This window comes from Oncorhynchus keta, chromosome 1 (genome assembly GCF_023373465.1).
Source record: "Oncorhynchus keta strain PuntledgeMale-10-30-2019 chromosome 1, Oket_V2, whole genome shotgun sequence".
Lineage (NCBI taxonomy): Eukaryota > Metazoa > Chordata > Actinopteri > Salmoniformes > Salmonidae > Oncorhynchus > Oncorhynchus keta.
In genome coordinates this window covers 13,614,179-13,639,651 of record NC_068421.1, presented here as the reverse complement: position 1 = coordinate 13,639,651, position 25,473 = coordinate 13,614,179, and the positions used below count along the sequence as shown (strand labels likewise).

At 43.6% G+C, this 25,473-nt stretch overlaps 1 protein-coding gene across 2 annotated transcripts in view; it reads right to left on the bottom strand.

The window, feature by feature from the left end:
• LOC118390484 (stromal interaction molecule 1-like) overlaps nt 1–25,473 on the bottom strand; it is a 62,377-nt gene that overhangs the window by 11,699 nt on the left and 25,205 nt on the right. For both annotated transcript variants that reach the window (XM_035781135.1, XM_035781223.2), the window contains exons 5-9: nt 25,031–25,139; nt 24,804–24,919; nt 18,301–18,478; nt 3,269–3,446; nt 1,401–1,568 (exon numbers count right to left, since the gene is read on the bottom strand). In XM_035781135.1, coding sequence (XP_035637028.1) covers nt 1,401–1,568; nt 3,269–3,446; nt 18,301–18,478; nt 24,804–24,919; nt 25,031–25,139 — 749 coding nt within the window. The remainder of the gene's footprint in view (nt 1–1,400; nt 1,569–3,268; nt 3,447–18,300; nt 18,479–24,803; nt 24,920–25,030; nt 25,140–25,473) is intronic.

Below are 25,473 nucleotides of genomic sequence, written 5' to 3'. Positions count from 1 at the left end.
GTCCTCATACGGTGTATATATATCTAGTCCTCATGCGGTGTATATATATCTAGTCCTCATGCGGTGTATATATCTAGTCCTCATGCGGTGTATATATCTAGTCCTCATGCGGTGTATATATCTAGTCCTCATGCGGTGTATATATCTAGTCCTCATGCGGTGTATATATCTAGTCCTCATGCGGTGTATATATCTAGTCCTCATGCGCTGTATATATCTAGTCCTCATGCGCTGTATATATCTAGTCCTCATACGCTGTATATATCTAGTCCTCATGCGGTGTATATATCTAGTCCTCATGCGGTGTATATATCTAGTCCTCATGCGGTGTATATATCTAGTCCTCATGCGTGCGGTGTATATATCTAGTCTTCATGCGGTGTATATCTCTAGTCCTCATGCGGTGTATATATCTAGTCCTCATGCGTGCGGTGTATATATCTAGTCCTCATGCGGTGTATATATATCTAGTCCTCATGCGGTGTATATATCTAGTCCTCATGCGTGCGGTGTATATATCTAGTCCTCATGCGGTGTATATCTCTAGTCCTCATGCGGTGTATATATCTAGTCCTCATGCGTGCGGTGTATATATCTAGTCCTCATGCGTGCGTGTATATATCTAGTCCTCATGCGGTGTATATATATCTAGTCCTCATGCGGTGTATATATATCTAGTCCTCATGCGGTGTATATATATCTAGTCCTCATGCGGTGTATATATATCTAGTCCTCATGCGGTGTATATATATCTAGTCCTCATGCGGTGTATATATCTAGTCCTCATGCGGTGTATATATCTAGTCCTCATGCGGTGTATATATCTAGTCCTCATGCGGTGTATATATCTAGTCCTCATGCAATGTATATATCTAGTCCTCATACGCTGTATATATCTAGTCCTCATGCGGTGTATATATCTAGTCCTCATGCGGTGTATATATCTAGTCCTCATGCAATGTATATATCTAGTCCTCATACGCTGTATATATCTAGTCCTCATGCGGTGTATATATCTAGTCCTCATGCGGTGTATATATCTAGTCCTCATGCGGTGTATATATCTAGTCCTCATGCGTGCGGTGTATATATCTAGTCCTCATGCGTGCGGTGTATATATCTAGTCCTCATGCGTGCGGTGTATATATCTAGTCCTCATGCGTGCGGTGTATATATCTAGTCCTCATGCGTGCGGTGTATATATCTAGTCTTCATGCGGTGTATATCTCTAGTCCTCATGCGGTGTATATATCTAGTCCTCATGCGTGCGGTGTATATATCTAGTCCTCATGCGGTGTATATATCTAGTCCTCATGCGGTGTATATATCTAGTCCTCATGCGTGCAGTGTATATATCTAGTCCTCATGCGGTGTATATATCTAGTCCTGTGGCATCTCACCCCTTCTTTCGCCACCAGTAGCTGTTTCTCAGCGTTCTGCTTCTTGATGTTGTAGTACTGCACCTCCACCTCATGGGTGAGCTGGAGCCACTTCTGGAGGGACTCTGGTGGAGACCAGCTGCAGCGAGACTCCAGCTCCTTCTCTGCTTTCTTCAGGGCCATGCGCACCTGCAAAAACACACACACACACACACACACCAGAAGTCAACCTACAACATAACTTATTCTGACTCAAAACAGCGATGAAAAGAACACACTAAAGTCCTCACGTCAAAAGTCAAAGTGGTTAAACACAAATGAATCATTCCCACAGTGTCCCCCTGGACCATGGTGTAAATGTGGATGGGGAGGTGGGAGAGGGAAATGTGATCTCATTGGCTTGTGAAAGCTAGCACTCTCTTTGTCTCCAGACATCCTCATTAAGAGCTGCGCAAATGAGCCCAGAGCCAAAGAGGCATCCACCCGCCCTTAGACTCAATCACTGACAAACCTTAATGGAGCAGCACTGGGCCAGCCAGAGGAGCAGGGAGCTTGCAAGTCATGTGCACAGGGAGAGTTAGGGCTAGGTGTGCAGGGAGCCTGCAAGCCATGTGCACGGGGAGAGTTAGGGCTAGGTGTGCAGGGAGCCTGCAAGTCATGTGCACAGGGAGAGTTAGGGCTAGGTGTGCAGGGAGCCTGCAAGCCATGTGCACAGGGAGAGTTAGGGCTAGGTGTGCAGGGAGCCTGCAAGCCATGTGCACAGGGAGAGTTAGGGCTAGGTGTGCAGGGAGCCTGCAAGCCATGTGCACAGGGAGAGTTAGGGCTAGGTGTGCAGGGAGCCTGCAAGCCATGTGCACGGGGAGAGTTAGGGCTAGGTGTGCAGGGAGCCTGCAAGCCATGTGGACAGGGAGAGTTAGGGCTAGGTGTGCAGGGAGCCTGCAAGCCATGTGCACAGGGAGAGTTAGGGCTAGGTGTGCAGGGAGCCTGCAAGCCATGTGCACGGGGAGAGTTAGGGCTAGGTGTGCAGGGAGCCTGCAAGCCATGTGCACAGGGAGAGTTAGGGCTAGGTGTGCAGGGAGCCTGCAAGCCATGTGCACGGGGAGAGTTAGGGCTGTATATGGGGCCATGTGACATCTGTGTGGTTATCTTTTCTGATCAGGCAGGCATGAGGGCTGACCTGGTTTGACCACTGGGACTTGACAACAAGATAACAGACCTCCAGAGAAACCCTCCAGATTAAATTATCATTCTAAATCCTGTGAAGAACTAGGGCCATGGTTTAGGGTGCAATGTGCCCTGTCTATATATACACATATATATACACATATATACATATACATATATATACATATACACACACACATACACATACACACATACATACATACATGCTCTTCGTAGGCATGTATGCTGAAAAGGAGGGAGCCATCTCAGGCCCTTTCTCTAGTCATATCTTGAGAACTGAAATCAGATAGTGGAGTGACTATTGCTTCCTCCAGCAGACTACAGTGTTCTCAGGAGACCATAGTGATCGTAGTAGAATGAAGAGTACACAACATGAGCCCTCTGCTCAGCTGCCCTGTGTGGGCCGACCGCTGCTTCTTTTCCTGCCATTTCCCAGATGGGCAAAGAGCTGAGTGGGAGTTATGCCTACTGATAACATTCTGCACCTGATCCATCTAAATGTTTAGCTGGCTCCCTAGAATATAGAGTGGTTAACAGGGTTCAGTCAAGTCTCCCCTCTCTGGAATTAATCTACAGGATCATGTTACTGGCCTCAACCACACCTTGTTTCTCGACAAGTACCCCGCTAGAATAATTCCCCCTCTCTCATCCACATGCATTTGTTCACCACACCCGTCCCTCCCCAAAGTGGTACAGTCCAGTACCTGGTCCAGCTCCTCCTCGGCGTATTTCTGGCGACTCAGCTCGTTCTCGGTGCCCTCGCGGAGCTCCTTCAGCCGCTGGGCCTCCTGCTTGGCACAGTTGATCTCATCCCTCAGCTTCTGTTCCAGGTTCACCTTCTCCACCTCTACTGTACGGTGCTCCTCCTGGGCTATCTGCAGCCTGAGAGCGAGAGAATATTTTACCATCTCATCCTGGAATATACAAGGTCTGAGGTCATTTGCCTTTGGCCTAAAGAGCAGGAACCCAGACTTAAAGATATTGGAAATACAGACATTGTTATCCTACAAGAAACATGTTATAGAGGAGACTGACCCACTGGTTGCCCTCTAGGTTACAGAGGTGGTAGTCCCATCCACCAAACTACCAGGTGTGAAACAGGGAAGAGACTCAGGAGGTATGCTAATTTGGTATAGAGCAGACTATACATACTTTTTGGAGAAATGTCCTCTGGTCTGATGAAACAAAGATAGAACTGTTTGGCCATAATGACCATCGTTATGTTTGGAGGAAAAGGGGGAGGCTTGCAAGCCAAAGAACACCATCCCAACCGTGAAGCACAGGGGTGGCAGCATGAGGTAGAAAAATGATGTGGATATATTGAAGCAACATCAAGACATCAGTCAGGAGGCTCAATCAAATCAAATCAAATTGTATTTGTCACATACACATGGTTAGCAGATGTTAATGCGAGTGTAGCGAAATGCTTGTGCTTCTAGTTCCAACAATGCAGTAATAACCAACGAGTTATCTAACCTAACAATTCCACAACTACTACCTTATACACAAAAGTGTAAAGGGATAAAGAATATGTACATAAAGATATATGAATGAATAAAGCTTGGTCGCAAATGGGTATTCCAAATGGACAATGACCCCAAGCATTCTTCCAAAGTTTAAGGACAACTTAGTCAAGACATTGGAGTGGCCATCACAAAGCCCTGACCTCAATCCCATAGACAATTTGTTGGCAGAACTGAAAAAGCATGTGTGAGCAAGGAGGCCTACAAACCTGACTCAGTTACACAAGCTGTCAGGAGGAATGGGCCAAAATTTACCCAACTTATTGTGGGAAGCTTGTGGAAGGCAACCCGTAACATTTGACCCAAGTTAAACAATTTAAAGGCAATGCTACCAAACACTAATTGAGTGTATGTAAACTTCTGACCCACTGGGAATGTGATGAAAGAAATCAAATCTGAAATAAATCATTCTCTCTACTATTATTCTGACATCTCACATTCTTAAAATAAAGTAATGATCCTAACTGCCCTAAAATAGGGATTTTTAAAACCAGGATTAAAAGGTCAGTAATTGTGAAAAACGGAGTTTAAATGTATTTGGCTAAGGTGTATGTAAACTTCAGCCTTCAACTCTATGCACACACCACCTTTCTGTTTGAATTGGTTTTGCATTTTTTTAAACAAGTTATTTTTTCCATTTCAATTCACAAATTTGGACTTTATTTATTTATTTATTTTTTATTTCACCTTTATTTAACCAAGTAGGCTAGTTGAGAACAAGTTCTCATTTGCAATTGCGACCTGGCCAAGATAAAGCATAGCAGTGTGAACAGACAACACAGAGTTACACATGGAGTAAACAATTAACAAGTCAATAACACAGTAGGAAAAAAAAGTCTATGTACATGGGTGCAAAAGGTGAGGAAGGTAGGCAAATAATTACAATTTAGCAGATTAACACTGGAGTGATAAATGATCAGATGGTCATGTACAGGTAGAGATATTGGTGTGCAAAAGAGCAGAAAAGTAAATAAATAAAAACAGTATGGGGAAGAGGTAGGTAAAAATGGGTGGGCTATTTACCGATAGACTATGTACAGCGATCGGTTAGCTGCTCAGACAGCAGATGTTTGAAGTTGGTGAGGGAGATAAAAGTCTCCAACTTCAGCGATTTTTGCAATTCGTTCCAGTCACAGGCAGCAGAGAACTGGAACGAAAGGCGGCCAAATGAGGTGTTGGCTTTAGGGATGATCAGTGAGATACACCTGCTGGAGCGCGTGCTACGGATGAGTGTTGCCATCGTGACCAGTGAACTGAGAAAAGGTGGGGCTTTACCTAGCATGGACTTGTTGATGACTATTTTGTGTATGTCTGTTACATGAAATCCAAAAAAACAAAAAAAACAATTTAAATGACATGTTGTAATGCAACAACATAGGAAAAACACCAAGGGGGATGAATACTGTTGCAAGGCACTGTATATATCAACTCATTGGCGAGAGCAGTAGAACAGTCTGCAGCACCTGGCCTCACCCTACTAGAATCTGAAGTCAAATGTTGACTATTTGCTGATGCTAGTGCTTCTGTACCCACCCAAGGAGGGCCTACAGTAGCACCTAGATATTCTGCACAGATTCTGTCAGACCTGGGCCCTGACAGTAAATCTCAGTTTGACAAAAATACTGGTCCATTTGCCAAGACCACAAATACAAATTCCATCTATACACTGTTGACCTAGAGCACACAACAAACTATACCAACCTCAGCCTAAAAAGCAGCACCACAGGTGCTGTCTAAAAATACTTGAATAATTTATAGAACCCTATTGCCCTTTGTGGTTGTGAGTAGAGGTTGACCGATTATGATTTTTCAACGCCTATACCGATTATTGGAGGACCAAAAAAGCCGATACCGATTTAAAATCGGCCGACTTTTTAACATTTATTTGTAATAATGACAATTACAATAATACTGAATGAACACTTTTTTAAACTTTATATAATACATCAATAAAAGCAATTTAGCCTCAAATAAATAATGAAACATGTTCAATTTGGTTTAAATAATGCAAAAACAAAGTGTTGGAGAAGAAAGTAAAAGTGCAATATGTGCCATGTAAGAAAGCTATCGTTTAAGTGCCTTGCTCAGAACATGAGAACATATGAAAGCAAGTGGTTCCTTTTAACATGAGTCTTCAATATTCCAAGGTAAGAGGTTTTAGGTTGTAGTTAATATAGTCCTATAAATACTATTTCCCTCTATACCATTTGTATTTCATTAACCTTTGACTATTGGATGTTCTTATAGGCACTATAGTATTGCCAATGTAACAGTATAGCTTCCGTCCCTCTCCTCGCCCCGACCTGGGCTCAAACCAGGAACACATCGACAACAGCCACACTCGAAGCATTGTTACCCATCAATCCACAAAAGCCCCTCTGCAAGGGGAATAACTACTCCAAGTCTCAGAGCGAGTTACGTTTGAAACGCTATTAGCGCACACCCAGCTAGCCATTTCACATCGGTTGCACCAGCCATTAGGCTGATAAGGTTGAAGTCATAAACAGTGCTGTGCTTGCGAAGAGCTGCTGGCAAAATGCACGAAAGTGCTGTTTGAATTAATGATTACGAGCCTGCTGCTGCTCAGTCAGACTGCTCTATCAAATCAGACTTAATTGTAACATAATAACACACAGAAATACGAGCCTTTGGTCATTAATATGGACGAATCCGGAAACTATTATTTAGAAAACAAAAGGTTTATTACTTCAGTGAAATACGGAACCGTTCGGTATTTTATCTAACGGGTGGCATCCCTAAGTCTAAATATTCTTGTTACATTGCACAACCTTCAATGTTATGTCATAATTACGTAAAATTCTGGCAAATTAGTTTGCAGAGCAGAATTAGGCCGATACCCGCCAATTAGACCTGGCTCTCAAGAGAAGACAGGCTATGTGCACAATGTCCACAAAATGAGGTGGAAACTGAGCTGCACTTCCTAACCTCCTGCCAAATGTATGACCACATTAGAGACAATTTCCCTCAGACCCACGAAGAATTTGAAAACAAATCCGATTTTAATAAACTCCCATATCTATTGGGTGAAATACCATGCAATCACAGCAGCAATTATTTGTGACCTGTTGCCACAAGAAATGGGCAACCAGTGAAGAACGAACACCGTTGTAAATACACCCATATTTATTTTTCCTTTTGTATTTGCACATCGTTATAACACGTCTCTATTACTTTGAAACTTGTGAGTGTAATGTTTCCTGTACATTTTTCATTGTTTATTTAACTTTGTATATTATCTATTTCACTTGCTTTGGCAATGTAAACATATTTCCCATGCCAATAATGCACCTTGAATTGAGCGAGAAAAAAGAGAAAGAATCAGACAAGGAAAAGCATGAGATGTGATCTGTTCTTTTCCTGATCACATGGCATGACCAGGAAGAATTTTGGGGCCTTATTACAGGTGCTCATAATCAGTGACTCATCAGGGGCAAACAATAGAAGTGCCTGTATAATTTTACTACTAGATTCCAGGGAGCCTGGCATGTCCACATAGTATTCGCCAACCAGCTGTCCTTGGACCTTGTTGCTCCTTGCTATAAAGAATGACCACTATAGAGCCCAAGGAAGCCAGGGATCCATCATTTTCTGATATATATGCTACATGTAGTTGAGATTCCCTGGGCAGAGATAAAGACATGGTTTGTTTTACAGGCAGGGTCCGGTTTCAAGCGCTAACTACAGTAGGGGGAAGTACACTGACTGTAGCAGCCTGTTGCCTTGTAACTACATCAACCAGTTGAGCACTAGTCTGTAGTTCCGGACTGTAAGCCTATCACAGGAATTCAGAGAACTTCCACGCTTTACATTTTACACATAACTGACCAGATATTCTTGAAAAACAACATAAAAACGTTATTCAGTGAAACTAAAGTAACAGTAACATATGTTCTCATGAACATATGAAAGCTGGTGGTTCAATATTCCAAGTTAAGAGGTTTTAGGTTGTGGTTATTATAGGAATTGTGACATGTCGACTATTTCTCTCTATACCATTTGTATCTCATATACCTTTGACTATTGGATGTCCTTATAGGCACTTTAGTATTGCCAGCCTAATCTCGGGAGTTGATAGGCTTGAAGTCATAAACAGCGCTGTGCTTCAAGCATTGCTAAGAGCTGCTGGCAAAACGCAGTAAAGTGCTGTTTGAATGAATGCTGACGAGCCTGCTGCTGCCTACTACCACACAGTCGGACTGCTCTATCAAATCATAGCTTTACGGCGAAAGCATACCTTACGATTATTTGAGAATTGCCTATGATTTGCCTATAATTGCCTATAATGTCCACCTGTTGTCTATTCCATTTGCACAACAGCATGTGAAATTTATTGTCAATCAGTGTTGCTTCCTAAGTGGACAGTTTGTGTTTACAGAAGTGTGATTGACTTGGAGTTACATTGTGTTGTTTAAGTCTTCCCTTTAAGTGTTCCCTTTAAGTGTTCCCTTTAAGTGTTCCCTTTAAGTGTTCCCAGTGTATTTCAATATAAAAGGTAAACAAGACAGGCACTCTCTCAGTCACGTGCATGAAAAAGCTCTGACACGGCAGGGTCCACTCATTCAGACTGCTCTTACTCCCTCATTTTTCAGAATACAAGCCTGAAACAATTTATAAAGACTGTTGACATCTAGTGGACGGCATAGGAACTGCAATTTGAGTCCTAAGTCAATGGATACTGCAATGGCATTGAATAGAAAACTACAAAACCAAAAAAAACTACTTCCTGAATGGATTTCTCTCAGGTTTTCGCCTGCCAAATCAGTTCTGTTATTCTCACAGACACTATTTTAACAGTTTTGGAAACTTTAGAGTGTTTATCCAAATCTACCAGTTATATGCATATATCTTCTGGGCCCGAGTAGCAGGCCGTTTAATTTGGGCATGCTTTCCAAAATTCCGAATGCTGCCCCCTACCCTAGAGAAGTTCAACTTAATCAATCATAATCACTAGTTGTAACTACACATGGTTGATGATATTACTAGTTGATCTAGCGTGTCCTGCGTTGCATATAATCGATGCAGTGGGCATTTGTGAAAAAGGACTGTCGTTGCTCCAACGTGTACCGAACCATAAACATCAATGCCTTTCTTAAAATCAATACACAGAAGTATATATCTTTAAACCTGCATATTTAGCTAAAAGAAAGCCAGGTTAGTAGGCAATATTAACCAGGTGAAATTGTGTCACTTCTCTTGCATTCATTGCACGTAGAGTCAGGGTATATGCAACGGTTTGGGCCGCCTGGCTCATTGCAAACTAATTTGCTGGTTCCTGGTTCGGAATGGTTCCGTATTTCACTGAAAGAATAAACGTCTTGTTTGTTTTCGAGATGATAGTTTCCAGATTTGACCATATTAATGACCTAAGGCTCGTATTTCTGTGTGTTATTATATTATAATTAAGTCTATGATTTGATAGAGCAGTCTGACTGAGCGATGGTAGGCACCTGCAGGCTCATAAGCATTCATTCAAACAGCACTTTTGTGCGTTTTGCCAGTATCAGCTTTTTTTTGTCCTCCAATAATCGGTATCGGTGTTGAAAAATCATAATCAGTCGACCTCTAGTCAGCATGCCACACAGTTTCCTCGTGGATTGCAATGTAATCGGCGTCCAAAAAGGCCAACCACCGATTGTTATGAAAACCTGAAATCGGCCCCAATTTATCGACCTTGCCGATTCATCGGTTGTCCTCTAGTAAATGTAAATAGAGTTAATGAAAGTGACTACTTTATACTACTTGCTCTGTAAACAATGCAATTGGCTAAACACCAGCCTTATAGTAGGCTAAGAATGTGAGTGAGGGGGTGCAAAGATAGCATGAGGGGCTTGCATCTTACAGTATGTGGCTGAAAACAATGGCTAATGTGTAGAGGGCAGAGGACCTTGGGCAGCTGTCACAGTACTGAATGATGTCAAGGCTTGGCCAGGCCAGGCCAGGGCCCCAGTGGTGACAGAGAGCCCAGTACTCTATGGCTGTTCTGTATTGGGATCATGGTTCTCTTTTTCTGGCACAGTATAAATGTCCCCAGTGCCTCAGACATGACTATATAAATGGCCAACAAGGAGCCCATTTGTGGGATGGGTGGCTGTGTCATGCTGGGTTAGTACGTGTCACGTCACGCCATCCTGTGAGGTCGGTCACAAGACCACAGTTCAAACACACAGAGGGCCCACTGGGAGAAATAGGAATATAGATATTCATGTTAAATCTACAAGGAGACTGCTTTAGCTTGTACACAGCCTATAGCAATGTTTTAAAAGGGGTCACAGCATATATGTATGAGATCATCAATATCTGATGAGAATTGGTACATTGAAATTATGAACAACATTTCAATTAATATAAATGAACCTGAATCCATGAAATACCCGCATGAGTTCAAAAAATACTTCAGTAATTTTGAGAGCAGGTTTTACAGGGTGAATCGAGGTTGAGATGAGAAAGGAGGCAGGAAGTGTAATGCTGTTTTATATCACCAGAGAGCAGCCTCATCCCACCAGAAGAAGAGGAGAAGGCAGAGGGCTGCAGTCATGAGTAGCCTGAAGTATCACCCCAAATTCAATTCCGCTGCTCTATTGAATCCGCCATCCGACAAGTTGTTTGTGTGACTTCATTTCAAAATGACGGGGCGCATTGTACGAAACAAATTCATCAGCGAATGGATCGTCTAACAAATCCAACCAGTCACCATATCAAAGTTGACAATGTCATCATGCAGGTCTGCTCAGACCCAACCCATCGGTTTCTGGGACGAATCAGAACGGTCAGAATGTGTTCGCATTCTAGATATCGTCAGGGGGGGAGGCAAATCCAGACTCATGGTGGAGAAGAAATGTCGGAGTGATGTGGATGGGTAGCCAGGCAACAGTGAAAGGTGATCCGGGGGGCTGAGGATGGAAAATGTGGGCAGTGGGCCCTCCCACTAATGCTCTTGACCCTGACCTCTGCCAATCACTAGCCACAGCTTCAGCAGCAACAACAGCAGGGCAGGGCAGGCACACAACACTGCAGACGCTCAGCCCCACTGCACTGCAGGGTACAAGCAAACGACATCAAAGCCTATTTGCAGCACTGGCTCAGTAGCTCCAGGCTGACTGGGCTGTTAGAGATTTGTATGAATAGCATTCCTACGAGTGAGACTAGTTTTAAATCAATATCATTTATGAGTAACTGGAATATGAGCAGCAGCAGAACGTGGATCAAGTATAGAGCATTCAGAAAATATTCAGACCCCTTGACTTTTTCCAAGTTGTTACATTAGTCTTATTCTAAAATGTAATAAATAAAAACAATTCCTCAATCTACACACAATACCACATAATGACAAAGAGAAAACAGGTTTTAGACATTTTTGCAAATTTATAAAAAAAAATACAAAACAGAAATACCTTATTTACATAAGTATTCAGACACTTTGCTATGAGACTCGAAATTGAGCTTAGTTGAGCATACTTCCTGTTTCCTAACATGTTTCGACAACTTGATTGAAGTCCACCTGTAGTAAATTTAATTGATTAGACATGATTTGGAAAGGCACACACTGGTCTTTGTAAGGTTCCACAGCTGACAGTGCATGTCAGAGCAAAAACTAAGCCACGAAGTTGAAGGAATTGTCCGTAGAGCTCGGAGTCAGGATTGTGTCGAGGCACAGATCTGGGGAAGGGTACCAAAACATTTCTGCAGCATTGAAGGTCCCCAAGAACACAGTGGCCTCCATCGTTCTTAAATGGAACAAGTTTGGAAACAACAAGATTCTTCTTAGAGCTGGCTGCCCGGACAAACTGAGCAATCGGGGGAGAAGGGCCTTGGTCAGGGAGGTGACCATGAACCCGATGGTCAATTGGACAGAACTCCAGAATTCCTCTGTGGAGATGGGAGAAACTTCCAGAAGGACAACAATCTCTGCAGCGCTCCACCAATCAGGCCTTTATGGTAGAGAGGACAGATTCCACTCCTCAGTAAAAGGCATATGACAGCTGGCTTGGAGTTAGCCAAAAGGCACCTAAAGGACTCTCAGACCATGAGAAACAAGATTCGCTGGTCTGATAAAACCAAGACTGAACTATTTGGCCCAAATGCCAAGCATCACGTCTGGATGAAACCTGGCACCATCATCATGCTGTGGGGAAGTTTTTTAACGGTAGGGACTGGGAGACTAGTCAAGATAGAGGGAAAGATGAACGAAGCAAAGTACAGAGAGATCCTTGATGAAAATCTTCTCCAGAGCACTCAGGATTTCAGACTGGGATGAAGGTTCACCTTTCAACAGGACAACGACCCTAAGCCAAGACAATGCAGGAGTGGCTTTGGCACAAGTCTCTGAATTTCCTTGAGTGGCCCAGCCCGAGCCCAGACATGAACCCGATCAAACATCTCTGGAGAGACCTGAAAATAGCTGTGCAGCAACGCTCCCCATCCAACCTAACAGAGCTTTAGAGGATCTGCTGAGAAGAATGGGAGAAACTCCTCAAATACAGGTGTGCCAAGCTTGTAGCGTCATAGTCTCGAGTCTTCTAGGGTGTAATCGCTGCCAAAGGTGATTCAACAAAGTACTGAGTGAAGGGTCTGAATACTTATTTACATAAGGGACGTTTAAAGACACAGAGGACATGACCCCTCTCCCCTTCAGCTCCTGGGAGAGCCCCCCAGCAGGGGGTTAGGAAGAAGGGACGGCTACAGACACAGAGGACATGACCCCTCTCCCCTTCAGCTCCCAGAGAGCCCCCCAGCAGGGGGTTAGGAAGAAGGGACAGCTACAGACAGAGGACATGACCCCTCTCCCCTTCAGCTCCCAGAGAGCCGCCCAGCAAGGGGTTAGGAAGAAGGGACGGCTACAGACACAGAGGACATGACCCCTCTCCCCTTCAGCTCCCAGAGAGCCCCCCAGCAGGGGGTTAGGAAGAAGGGACAGCTACAGACAGAGGACATGACCCCTCTCCCCATCAGCACCTAGATAGATAGAGCACAGGAGACACGCCAGCCTGTCCACGTCGTCACACTGAGTCACCCTGTCTTGCATGTTCTCTTCCCCTGCCTCCATTACAGGGCTCACATAGGAGGCATGCTGGCCTGTCCCACCAGTCCCACACAGTCAGTCTGTATGCTCCCATTCACTGTTACAGTAATAAGTGTTTAACAGGAGGGTAGCAAGCATCTCAATGTCAATGCTCTGGTTTGCTGTGATATAACTGTAGACGAAGGTCTATAACCCCATAGGTAACAAACCACAAAACAGCAACAATACAAAACTGCATGCACATTAGTTAGTATGCTTGAGATGTTGCAATCCTCTATAAAAAAAAAAAATATCAATTGGCATTTAACATTCTCATTTAGTGTCAGTGGATGTTCACTAGGTGTTTCAGAGAGTTGCAGCAGAGTAGATGTATATCCCCAGCCTCAACTGCATGTCCCACAGCAGCAGGGGGTGAGATGGCGTGAGGAATGGGTGAGATGGCGTGAGGAATGGCAGAGATGTTTTACTATCACAGTGTATGAACAAGGAGAGCATGACTAACCCCTGTAACCAACTGACAGGATGTGATATTCAAAGTTCCTGTCTGGGGAGAGAGGGACGTCAATAAAGGCATAACAGGACTCTGTTCCAAGGCCGCTCTCCTCTCAGCACAGCAGAGGACACAGCCCTGGTAACGCTCTCAGATAGCAAGGCTGTGAAACACACACAGGACGCTCATTCAGGATAACTGACCTCCTGGTAGCAAGGACAGCAGACGGTGCCTCTTTATGGCTAAGCTATAGTGGTGGATGAATAGATCTACATCACAGGAGGCTGGTGGCACCTTAATTGGGGAGGACAGGCTCGTGATAATGTCTGGAGCAGAATGGTATCAAATACATGAAGTGCACGGTTTCACATGGATGCCATTCTATCGCTGCATTCAGGACATCATTATGAACCGTCCTCCCTTCAGCAGCCTCCTGTGGCCTACGTCAAGGACACTCACTTTAGGAGTCAGTTAGTTGTAGTGGGAACGTGTGTCATGGATAGAGACCGAGACACTGTGTATATGAGTCAGCATGACTGAACCATAGATGAGCGGGAGGATGTGAAAATAACCCACCTCCAAGCTTCCGGAAGAAATGACAAGGCAAGACTACAGTACGATGGTATCCAGGTGTCATACAGTCATACTGTTCTGTACCATACCGGGGTATATGGTATTACACAAGAGGCACTACTTCTAAAAACTATTTAGGAAACAGGGATCTTGATCCAGGAGGGGATTGAATGTCTCTGCTGAAGCCAAGAAAATGAATAGCAGACATCTAGCCACTTATCAAACCAAATGAATAGCAGACATCTAGCCACTTATCAAACCAAATGAATAGCAGACATCTAGCCACTTATCAAACCAAATGAAAAGCTGACATCTAGCCACTTATCAAACCAAATGAAAAGCTGACATCTAGCCACTTATCAAACCAAATGAATAGCTGACATCTAGCCACTTATCAAACCAAATGAAAAGCTGACATCTAGCCACTTATCAAACCAAATGAATAGCAGACATCTAGCCACTTATCAAACCAAATGAATAGCAGACATCTAGCCACTTATCAAACCAAATGAATAGCTGACATCTAGCCACTTATCAAACCAAATGAAAAGCTGACATCTAGCCACTTATCAAACCAAATGAAAAGCTGACATCTAGCCACTTATCAAACCAAATGAATAGCAGACATCTAGCCACTTATCAAACCAAATGAATAGCAGACATCTAGCCACTTATCAAACCAAATGAATAGCAGACATCTAGCCACTTATCAAACCAAATGAATAGCAGACATCTAGCCACTTATCAAACCAAATGAAAAGCTGACATCTAGCCACTTATCAAACCAAATGAATAGCAGACATCTAGCCACTTATCAAACCAAATGAATAGCAGACATCTAGCCACTTATCAAACCAAATGAATAGCAGACATCTAGCCACTTATCAAACCAAATGAATAGCAGACATCTAGCCACTTATCAAACCAAATGAATAGCAGACATCTAGCCACTTATCAAACCAAATGAATAGCAGACATCTAGCCACTTATCAAACCAAATGAATAGCAGACATCTAGCCACTTATCAAACCAAATGAATAGCAGACATCTAGCCACTTATCAAACCAAATGAAAAGCTGACATCTAGCCACTTATCAAACCAAATGAATAGCAGACATCTAGCCACTTATCAAACCAAATGAATAGCAGACATCTAGCCACTTATCAAACCAAATGAATAGCAGACATCTAGCCACTTATCAAACCAAATGAATAGCAGACATCTAGCCACTTATCAAACCAAATGAATAGCAGACATCTAGCCACTTATCAAACCAAATGAATAGCAGACATCTAGCCACTTATCAAACCAAATGAATAGCAGACATCTAACCACTTATCAAACCAAATGAATAGCAGACATCTAGCCACTTATAAAACCAAATGAATAGCTGACATCTAGCCACTTATCAAACCAAATGAATAGCAGACATCTAGCCACTTATCAAACCAAATGAAAAGCAGACATCTAGCCACTTATCAAACCAAATGAATAGCTGACATCTAGCCACTTATCAAACCAAATGAAAAGCAGACATCTAGCCACTTATCAAACCAAATGAACAGCTGACATCTAGCCACTTATCAAACCAAATGAATAGCTGACATCTAGCCACTTATCAAACCAAATGAATAGCAGACATCTAGCCACTTATCAAACCAAATGAACAGCTGACATCTAGCCACTTATCAAACCAAATGAACAGCTGACATCTAGCCACTTATCAAACCAAATGAATAGCAGACATCTAGCCACTTATCAAACCAAATGAATAGCTGACATCTAGCCACTTATCAAACCAAATGAATAGCAGACATCTAGCCACTTATCAAACCAAATGAACAGCTGACATCTAGCCACTTATCAAACCAAATGAATAGCAGACATCTAGCCACTTATCAAACCAAATGAATAGCAGACATCTAGCCACTTATCAAACCAAATGAATAGCTGACATCTAGCCACTTATCAAACCAAATGAATAGCAGACATCTAGCCACTTATCAAACCAAATGAATAGCAGACATCTAGCCACTTATCAAACCAAATGAAAAGCAGACATCTAGCCACTTATCAAACCAAATGAACAGCTGACATCTAGCCACTTATCAAACCAAATGAATAGCTGACATCTAGCCACTTATCAAACCAAATGAAAAGCTGACATCTAGCCACTTATCAAACCAAATGAATAGCAGACATCTAGCCACTTATCAAACCAAATGAATAGCAGACATCTAGCCACTTATCAAACCAAATGAATAGCAGACATCTAGCCACTTATCAAACCAAATGAATAGCAGACATCTAGCCACTTATCAAACCAAATGAATAGCAGACATCTAGCCACTTATCAAACCAAATGAATAGCTGACATCTAGCCACTTATCAAACCAAATGAATAGCTGACATCTAGCCACTTATCAAACCAAATGAATAGCTGACATCTAGCCACTTATCAAACCAAATGAATAGCAGACATCTAGCCACTTATCAAACCAAATGAATAGCAGACATCTAGCCACTTATCAAACCAAATGAATAGCAGACATCTAGCCACTTATCAAACCAAATGAATAGCAGACATCTAGCCACTTATCAAACCAAATTAATAGCTGACATCTAGCCACTTATCAAACCAAATGAATAGCTTGAGCCCTGAGCTGGATATCATTTATTTTGTCAAATCTTATATTTATATGTAAACGTGACATAGCACATTTTTAAATGGTATTGAAAAACATACCGTCGGTATTTGGAAATAAACCGTTTATATCGTATACCGTGGTATTGACCAAGCCTAGACTACAGCATTAAAAAGGTGTGGTCAGCAAAGCAGTCTGTCTGCCAGGGGGAGGAGATTTTGAACCTCCTGCCAGGGGGAGGAGAATTTGAACCTCCTGCCAGGGGGAGGAGAATTTGAACCTCCTGGCTTGTCGCCATATTCAACAGGAACAATACACCGTGCTGTGAGATATACTCTCTGCTCCACCGTTACAAAACACAAACCCCCCACCAAAGCAGCTGTGAGGTGTACTATTACATTTTACATTTAAGTCATTATAATACTAGTGGGAGACAGACGTGATACTGTAGTGACAGGAGGAAGGGGAGTTGAGCTCTGTAGTGACAGAACCAGGATAGAGAGAGAGGGCCACAGAGGAGGAAGGGGAGTTGAGCTCTGTAGTGACAGAACCAGGATAGAGAGAGGGCCAGAGGAGGAAGGGGAGTTGAGCTCTGTAGTGACAGAACCAGGATAGAGAGAGAGGGCCACAGAGGAGGAAGGGGAGTTGAGCTCTGTAGTGACAGAACCAGGATAGAGAGAGAGGGCCACAGAGGAGGAAGGGGAGTTGAGCTCTGTAGTGACAGAACCAGGACAGAGAGAGAGGGCCACAGAGGAGGAAGGGGAGTTGAGCTCTGTAGTTACAGAACCAGGACAGAGAGAGAGGGCCACAGAGGAGGAAGGGGAGTTGAGCTCTGTAGTGACAGAACCAGGATAGAGAGAGAGGGCCACAGAGGAGGAAGGGGAGTTGAGCTCTGTAGTGACAGAACCAGGATAGAGAGAGAGGGCCACAGAGGAGGAAGGGGAGTTGAGCTCTGTAGTGACAGAACCAGGATAGAGAGAGAGGGCCACAGAGGAGGAAGGGGAGTTGAGCTCTGTAGTGACAGAACCAGGATAGAGAGATTGGGCCACAGAGGAGGAAGGGGAGTTGAGTTGTTCCATGGACAGGTGATTCCAAGTCCCTCGTGATCAGCTGTGAGACTTACTTCAGAGAAACTTCAATGATGTTCCATAGAGAACAGTTCCACAATGTGAGGAAAGGATATTTTGCCCACTTGCATAATTACTACAGCAATCTCTAGAATGAGCTCTGAATGAGGAACTCAACTGATGGCTTCAGACCAGATAAACCTTCACTTCCTGTTTCTGTTGTATCATGGAGTGGCTTCAACATGACGCACCTGAAAAACCTATTTAATCTGTCAATTCCTGACGGACTGTCAAGCCACCACGACGTCAAGCCAGTGGATAATGACATCATTCAGAGTCACTACTTCTATGGGCCTGCTTCCTCAGGTACAGTGGTTGAAGGGGAAGACAAACTCACTTCTTCTGCAGATCATGCAGGCTCTGCTCAGCCCTCTGTAGACCATCCAGGTCCGTCATCATCTTCTTCATGTGGTCCTTAGAGTAACGGTTCTGGATGTAGGCGAACCAGCAGCCTCCAATGCCGATCACTATGGACACCACAAGCATGAAGTCCTTCAGGTGGTTATGAGTGTTCACTGGGGAGAGAGAGAAGTGTTAGGTTAAACGGTATACTTCAGGATTTTGGCAATGAAGACCTTTATGTCCTTCCCCTAGCGTTAGCGCAAAGATTGTACGTTTATGGTAACAGCTAGTATGCTAGCAGATACCATAGGCTTCCAGTCATTGCGCTAACGCTATTTAGTATTGGCTCACGAAACTCTAACCTCCTTCATACTGGATGCAGAGACGTAAAAACAGTACATATCGATTTCGGATTGTCCATTCATCCAACAAAACTCATTGGTGGTGAACTAATGTTGTGAAAGTGTGTGAAACTGAATGAACTCAAGTCATGGTACAGTGGCGAGGTCTCTCCAAGAGAGATGTGCAGTAGTAGTTGGGATGCGTTGAGGAGGCACCAGGCTAAAAGACCAAGGTAAAGGCAGATTAACACACTATTTACATGAGGCGACGAATCAAATCCCCGACAGCCTCGGTTTTGCCCTTCCTGTCCTCTGGAGGCGAGGGGTTCGGCCTGTGTAGAGAGGTGTGAATGTCCTCTGTCATAATGTTGCCATCCTAATGGATTCAGAACAGTCCAATTCCTCACAGTCACTGCCAGCACGCCAACCAGGCAGGCAGCAACTAACACTCATGTAAAATCAGCCAAGAGGCCTTAGACGTGATCCATCCATCATCCTTAAAGAACAGACAGGTGAAGACTACAAAGCCCTTTCTCTTAAAGCTGTGAAGGCTGAGACGTCGTAGGGCCTTATAAAGAGACAAGATCTGAGGTAACACATGATCTCTTAGCAAGCACAGCACTTATGTCCTGGAGTGAAACAAAAGAGGAAGTGGAGTGTCAGCTAAAGCCTGGGCCTGGCATCTCTTTATACAGGCGCATAGAGGGCGTGCCAACTTACAAACAAGCCTTACACACTAAGCTCTCTCGGCTGGCTGTTATTGACAACGAACAAAAGACCTCCCTTCGCCTCACAGAAAAACAACCTCCACGCTGACACCGACATAGGTTATTGATGTAGAGTAATGATGCATGGCAATGTGCTCATTAGGCCAGCAATGTTTTCTTGCCCTCTGTCATCAGTCAAGAGCTGTGTGTGTGGGCTCTTGTAGCCTCGTCTACACAATCCAGTACAAACACAGTTGGCCATTAACAGCAGAACTTGGCTGGATAGTGAAGAACATTTATGACTAGCCTGGTGTCAGACCAGTATTACAGAAACAAGGTGAACCACATGACGGTGGCCTAGCCCTTTCCCTTATAAAGCTCTAGGGCAGGGGTCCCCAATTACACTCAGCCTTGGGATGATCTTTCCTTGAGCAGATGTTCGGGGACCGGAACATAGTTCTAAATCATTTGTACGGTGCAAATTTACCACTATAATCTCAAACAGATATAGTATTTGATCAAAACTGAACTTTTTCAAACCTTGATTACAATGGGATACAATCACATATCCCTCTATTTAATACTTGGGAACAGATTTTCCTAAATTAAAAATCACTATGCTGAATTGATGTTGATTTTACAGTCTTATCTCCAACACACAGGAGAGATAACATGGTTTCTAATATTATTATTATCTAATATACATCAGGCCAATCATCCGTTCCCTCCCGCAGGAAAACAACCCCCTCTCGCATTGCTTTCAGCGTCTTCGCTATCAATTTGTCTTGGGTCTGCAGCATTAGAATCCTACTCTTCGTCTGTGGAAGACCAGACAGAGAAATATCTGATCCCTATGGACATCCTCTACTAAATCATTTTCATCTCCTGTTGTTACAGTTCAATTACTGGTCGTTGAATAGAACCAGTTCAACACACACAGCTAACTGCCAGAATAAAACGGGTAACTGCCTGCCAGAATAAAACGGGTAACTGCCTGCCAGAATAAAACGGGTAACTGCCTGCCAGAATAAAACGGGTAACTGCCTGCCAGAATAAAACGGGTAACTGCCTGCCAGAATAAAACGGGTAACTGCCTGCCAGAATAAAACGGGTAACTGCCTGCCAGAATAAAACGGGTAACTGCCTGCCAGAATAAAACGGGTAACTGCCTGCCAGAATAAAACGGGTAACTGCCTGCCAGAATAAAACGGGTAACTGCCTGCCAGAATAAAACGGGTAACTGCCTGGGTAACTGCCTGCCAGAATAAAACGGGTAACTGCCTGCCAGAATAAAACGGGTAACTGCCTGCCAGAATAAAACGGATAACTGCCTGCCAGAATAAAACGGGTAACTGCCTGCCAGAATAAAACGGGTAACTGCCTGCCAGAATAAAACGGGTAACTGCCTGCCAGAATAAAACGGGTAACTGCCTGCCAGAATAAAACGGGTAACTGCCTGCCAGAATAAAACGGGTAACTGCCTGCCAGAATAAAACGGGTAACTGCCTGCCAGAATAAAACGGGTAACTGCCTGCCAGAATAAAACGGGTAACTGTCTGCCAGAATAAAACGGGTAACTGTCAGAATAAAACGGGTAACTGTAACTGCCAGAATAAAACAGGCAACTGCCAGAATAAGGAAACCCTTCGTAAATGAGGGATACAAAGTATATTGAAAGCAGGTGTGGTTCCTGAGTTAAATAAGCAGTTAACATTACATTATGCTTAGGGTCATGTATATAAATGCCCAGTTCCCATTATTTTGGCTACTATGGATAGAAGAGATCTCAGTGACTTTGAAAGACTGGTCTCATTAAGGTGTGTGTGTGTCTCAGTCACCAGATCAACACAATTGAACACTTATGGGAGATTCTGGAGCGACGCCTGAGACAGTTTTCCACCAACAAAACACCAAATGATGGAAGTTTTGGAAGATACCCGTAGGTCTTTTCCCCTAGCTATCACAATCCATTAGCCTTTTCTTTGTCTGAAAACATGTCACTGATTAGCAGGAATGTTGGCTAAAAAGTCCAAAGTGACATGCCTAACTGACCATTAGACTGGGAACGACTTGGCTCAAACCGGTCTTTCTTGGTTCTCCTTCAGGTGAACAGTCCAGTTGCATCTAATAGGTTGTGAAAAAGGCAGGGGAATGGGTCCACTTTGATAAATGCGTCAGCCATTAAGAGAAGGAGAAGTGTCCATTTTTGATGGGGCCCATTGTGAAAGGTGTCTTGAAGTGCTGCTGCTGTGCACAGCCAGTCTGTGGGACGATCAGCAGGACCTGTGGCTTTAGGCTCAGGCTGTCATCTCCAGACGACCTCCTCTCTTCTTCCAGCTGAGACTCTTCACTAAACACACGCACAATGATACATGCCAGACACAGATCCCTAACTCTCCCTTATCCTGCTGCAACCTTCCTATAAAACAACCCAAATTCGCCCCCTCCCCTGCCTCTTTCCCCTAACACAGCCCCCCTCGACTCTTTCTTCCCCCTCTCTGCACAGTGTCCTCTTCTTTCTCTATTATGGAGAGCAGAGCAGACAGAACTTCAAGGCCAGAGGAAGGACTAAGGCTCATTCATAATCTGGTTTCCTTACATAATCTGACCAGGGATTCTTGATCTACACCCAAAAATATACATTTATTATATTTTTCACAGACCTGAAAGGTGGTCTCCTGATGTGGTTTGAGCCTTGTTGTAGTTAGAAAAATAACAACATTGGATGTTCTATTTTTATTTATTTTTTTAAGTATGATTTTGAGAGAGAAAAAACAGAACTGAGAAAACATAGTCAGGCAAAATAAACACTGTTTGTATAACTAACCTGATGAACACTGTTTGTATAACTAACCTGATGAACACTGTTTGTATAACTAACCTGATGAACACTGTTTGTATAACTAACCTGATGAACACTGTTTGTATAACTAACCTGATGAACACTGTTTGTATAACTAACCTGATGAACACTGTTTGTATAACTAACCTGATTAACACTGTTTGTATAACTAACCTGATGGGGACGCACAATTCAGCCCCAGTCAACATCTTATTTTCCCAAATTGGTGTTTGTTGACTATTCTTGTGAAGACATCTGGTCCCCACAAGTATAGTGAAACACACGTGCACACACACACACTGCAGCCCCAGAATGTGAGCCATCAGGTTCTCCTTCCCTCCCCTGGGCTAACCCACTGGTACGATTCCCAGGAACCACCTCGTCTGGTGGTGACATGACATCAGCAGGTTCTCCAAAGCCCCAGGGCCAGTCTGACAGGGAATGACCAACAAAATGCCATACATTTCCAGTAGGTAAACAAAATCGGGGGAAACTGGTGTCCAACCACTGATACAGCAGCAGCCTCTGGGGACTAGAGGCTGTTACAACATGAAGTATGTCACTGTGAGATAGCTGTCAGGAACCAACTGCTGCGTGTTTCCTGCTTCACCAGGCCCAGGGTTGCTGTGGAAACGACTTATCATGATCCACATAACTACAACGGACATGTTCTGTTTCCTGTCCTGTCTAACAGCTTTCACAAAGTGCAGGTGCTTTTAACTCCATAACTGGTAGGACTTAGTGCCAGGTTGGGACACGCACCTCGTTAATGAAAGTGCGCACCAGCAAGAGACCGTTGTTTGGTTAGCAACGTTCCGGTATCAATCATGTGATTGCAGAGCTGGCAAAACAAATGGCCACTGGATTGAGGAAAATAATCCTGATCTCATTCTGCCAGGTAGGCTACTTTGTAGTTAACATTTAATAAAGAAGGTTTATAGGAGAGCCTTTCCATCTCTACCAGAAGATAGTTATCATTAGCATCATCGCTAACGGCTACACAAAGTAGACACACAGACAGGAGAATTCCTGTGCCGTTTCAAATAGTTACATGAATACATCTAAATCACTGATGCAATTTGTCTTATGATTATCTTGGGCAAATTTGTTTATAATAAGTTCAATACATTTATTATTGAGTTCCATTTTAATGTCTGGATTCAATGATTCTGTCCACAACAGTGATTTTATAGGGTCCTAGAGGTGTGATTTTATAGGGTCCTAGAGGTGTGGTTTTATAGGGTCCTAGATGTGTGGTGTGTTTGTCTCAGTGCCCCAGAGGTGTGGTTTTATAGGGTCCTAGAGGTGTGGATTTATAGGGTCCTAGAGGTGTGGATTTATAGGGTCCTAGAGGTGTGATTTTACAGGGTCCTATGTGTGATTTTACAGGGTCCTAGAGGTGTGGTGTGTTTGTCTCAGTGCCCCAGAGGTGTGATTTTACAGGGTCCTAGAGGTGTGGTGTGTTTGTCTCAGAGCCCCAGAGGTGTGATTGTACAGGGTCCTAGAGGTGTGGTGTGTTTGTCTCAATGTGCCAGAGGTGTGATTTTACAGGGTCCTAGAGGTGTGATTTTACAGGGTCCTAGAGGTGTGGTGTGTTTGTCTCAATGTGCCAGAGGTGTGATTTTACATGGTCCTAGAGGTGTGATTTTACAGGGTCCTAGAGGTGTGGTGTGCTTGTCTCAATGTGCCAGAGGTGTGATTTTACAGGGTCCTAGAGGTGTGGTTTTACAGGGTCCTAGAGGTGTGGTGTGTTTGTCTCAATGCGCCAGAGTTGTGATTTTACAGGGTCCTAGAGGTGTGGTTTTACAGGGTCCTAGAGGTGTGGTTTTACAGGGTCCTAGAGGTGTGGTGTGTTCGTCTCAATGCGCCAGAGGTGTGTGCCTAGAATACAGAGTAGCTCAGCCTGAGCATCAACTCACTTCCTCTTCCATAGTAATGCTCTCTCTCTGCTGAGGCTGGAAAAGCCTTTGGGAAGGCACAGAGCACCTCAGAATAGCCTTTCTAAAGAGGGCTTCACTTACTTTAGAGGAAAGCATGGTGGTTTCTGGCCTCAGAGTAACCCTGCTGATACTCATACAATGATGTTATTTATCAGAGGACATTGTAGCAGAATTTAAATGGATCATACTGATTCACTGTATTCTGTGCTGCAGCAAGAAGGCTGACTGCAGGTTGTCCAAATGATGAAAACATATAGGGGGAGGGGCTTTTTTCTTATTTTTCTTCTATTTTATGTTATTTTTAGTATTACATTGTTCTTGGTTACTGCATTGTTGGGTTTATAGCTTGCAATAATGACATTTAACTTGTGCATGTGACATTAAAACTTGATAAGAACAGATTTTCCAGCACTGCCAAGCTGCTGCTTGAGACCAATGAACACATTTTGGAGTTTTCTTTTACCAACGGTCTCCCTTTGGAGAGACAAACAGAGCCGACACTGTTCTTCCTCATAAAATTACATTCACAAACAGTCACTTCAGTATCCAACAGAAATCCTCCTTTATCGGTCTGGGTGAAAGATAAACACACTACTAAACACTAATAGGTAATGTATTGTAATTGTAAAAAAAAAAAAAAAAAAAAAAAAAAAAGGTAATCGACTTACTGAGTGGGGCTCCAAACAGCACAGTGTCCAAGGCCTTGAGCTGCAGCTTCTGAACATGGCTGCGATCCAGCATCTTCAGAATGGACACCGTCAGGGTGGCGTTCTTCACAGCCAGCCTGAAGGAAACAGACAGACATAATTGAGACTCAACAGTGCAGTTAAAGGAAGATTGGGGAAGAGAGAGAGAATAGGAGGGTTGGTAGGAAGGACCCTGTGGGTTAACTTACCTGGGCATGACAGTGCCGTTGAAGTGCATCTTGCGGAAGGCATCCACATACTGCGGCAGCTCCACGTGGGTGAGCCACAACACCACATCGTCCACTGTCCAATTGTACACTGCAATACACAAACATGATATTACCACACTATCCTTGCTTCTCAACTCTCTCTAAAGACCGTTTCAGCCTCAGTAATCTCCATCACTGGTTATATACCAACGTTGAGGCAACGCAGACCCTCACACAGAGAGAGAACATTTGACTCTGCTTTATAATTTATGAGTGTCGCCGTGAGACGAGTGTATCCAAAAGCCCTTAGCGGTATCCCCTATCATAACACACTTAAATGTAGCTACACATGTTGGCCATCTCTCAATAAAAGCCAAAGGGAGACCGGCAGGGAGTCAGCAGCAGTGAGGTTTGGTGTGGGCTCAGGCTGACTAGCTAGCTGG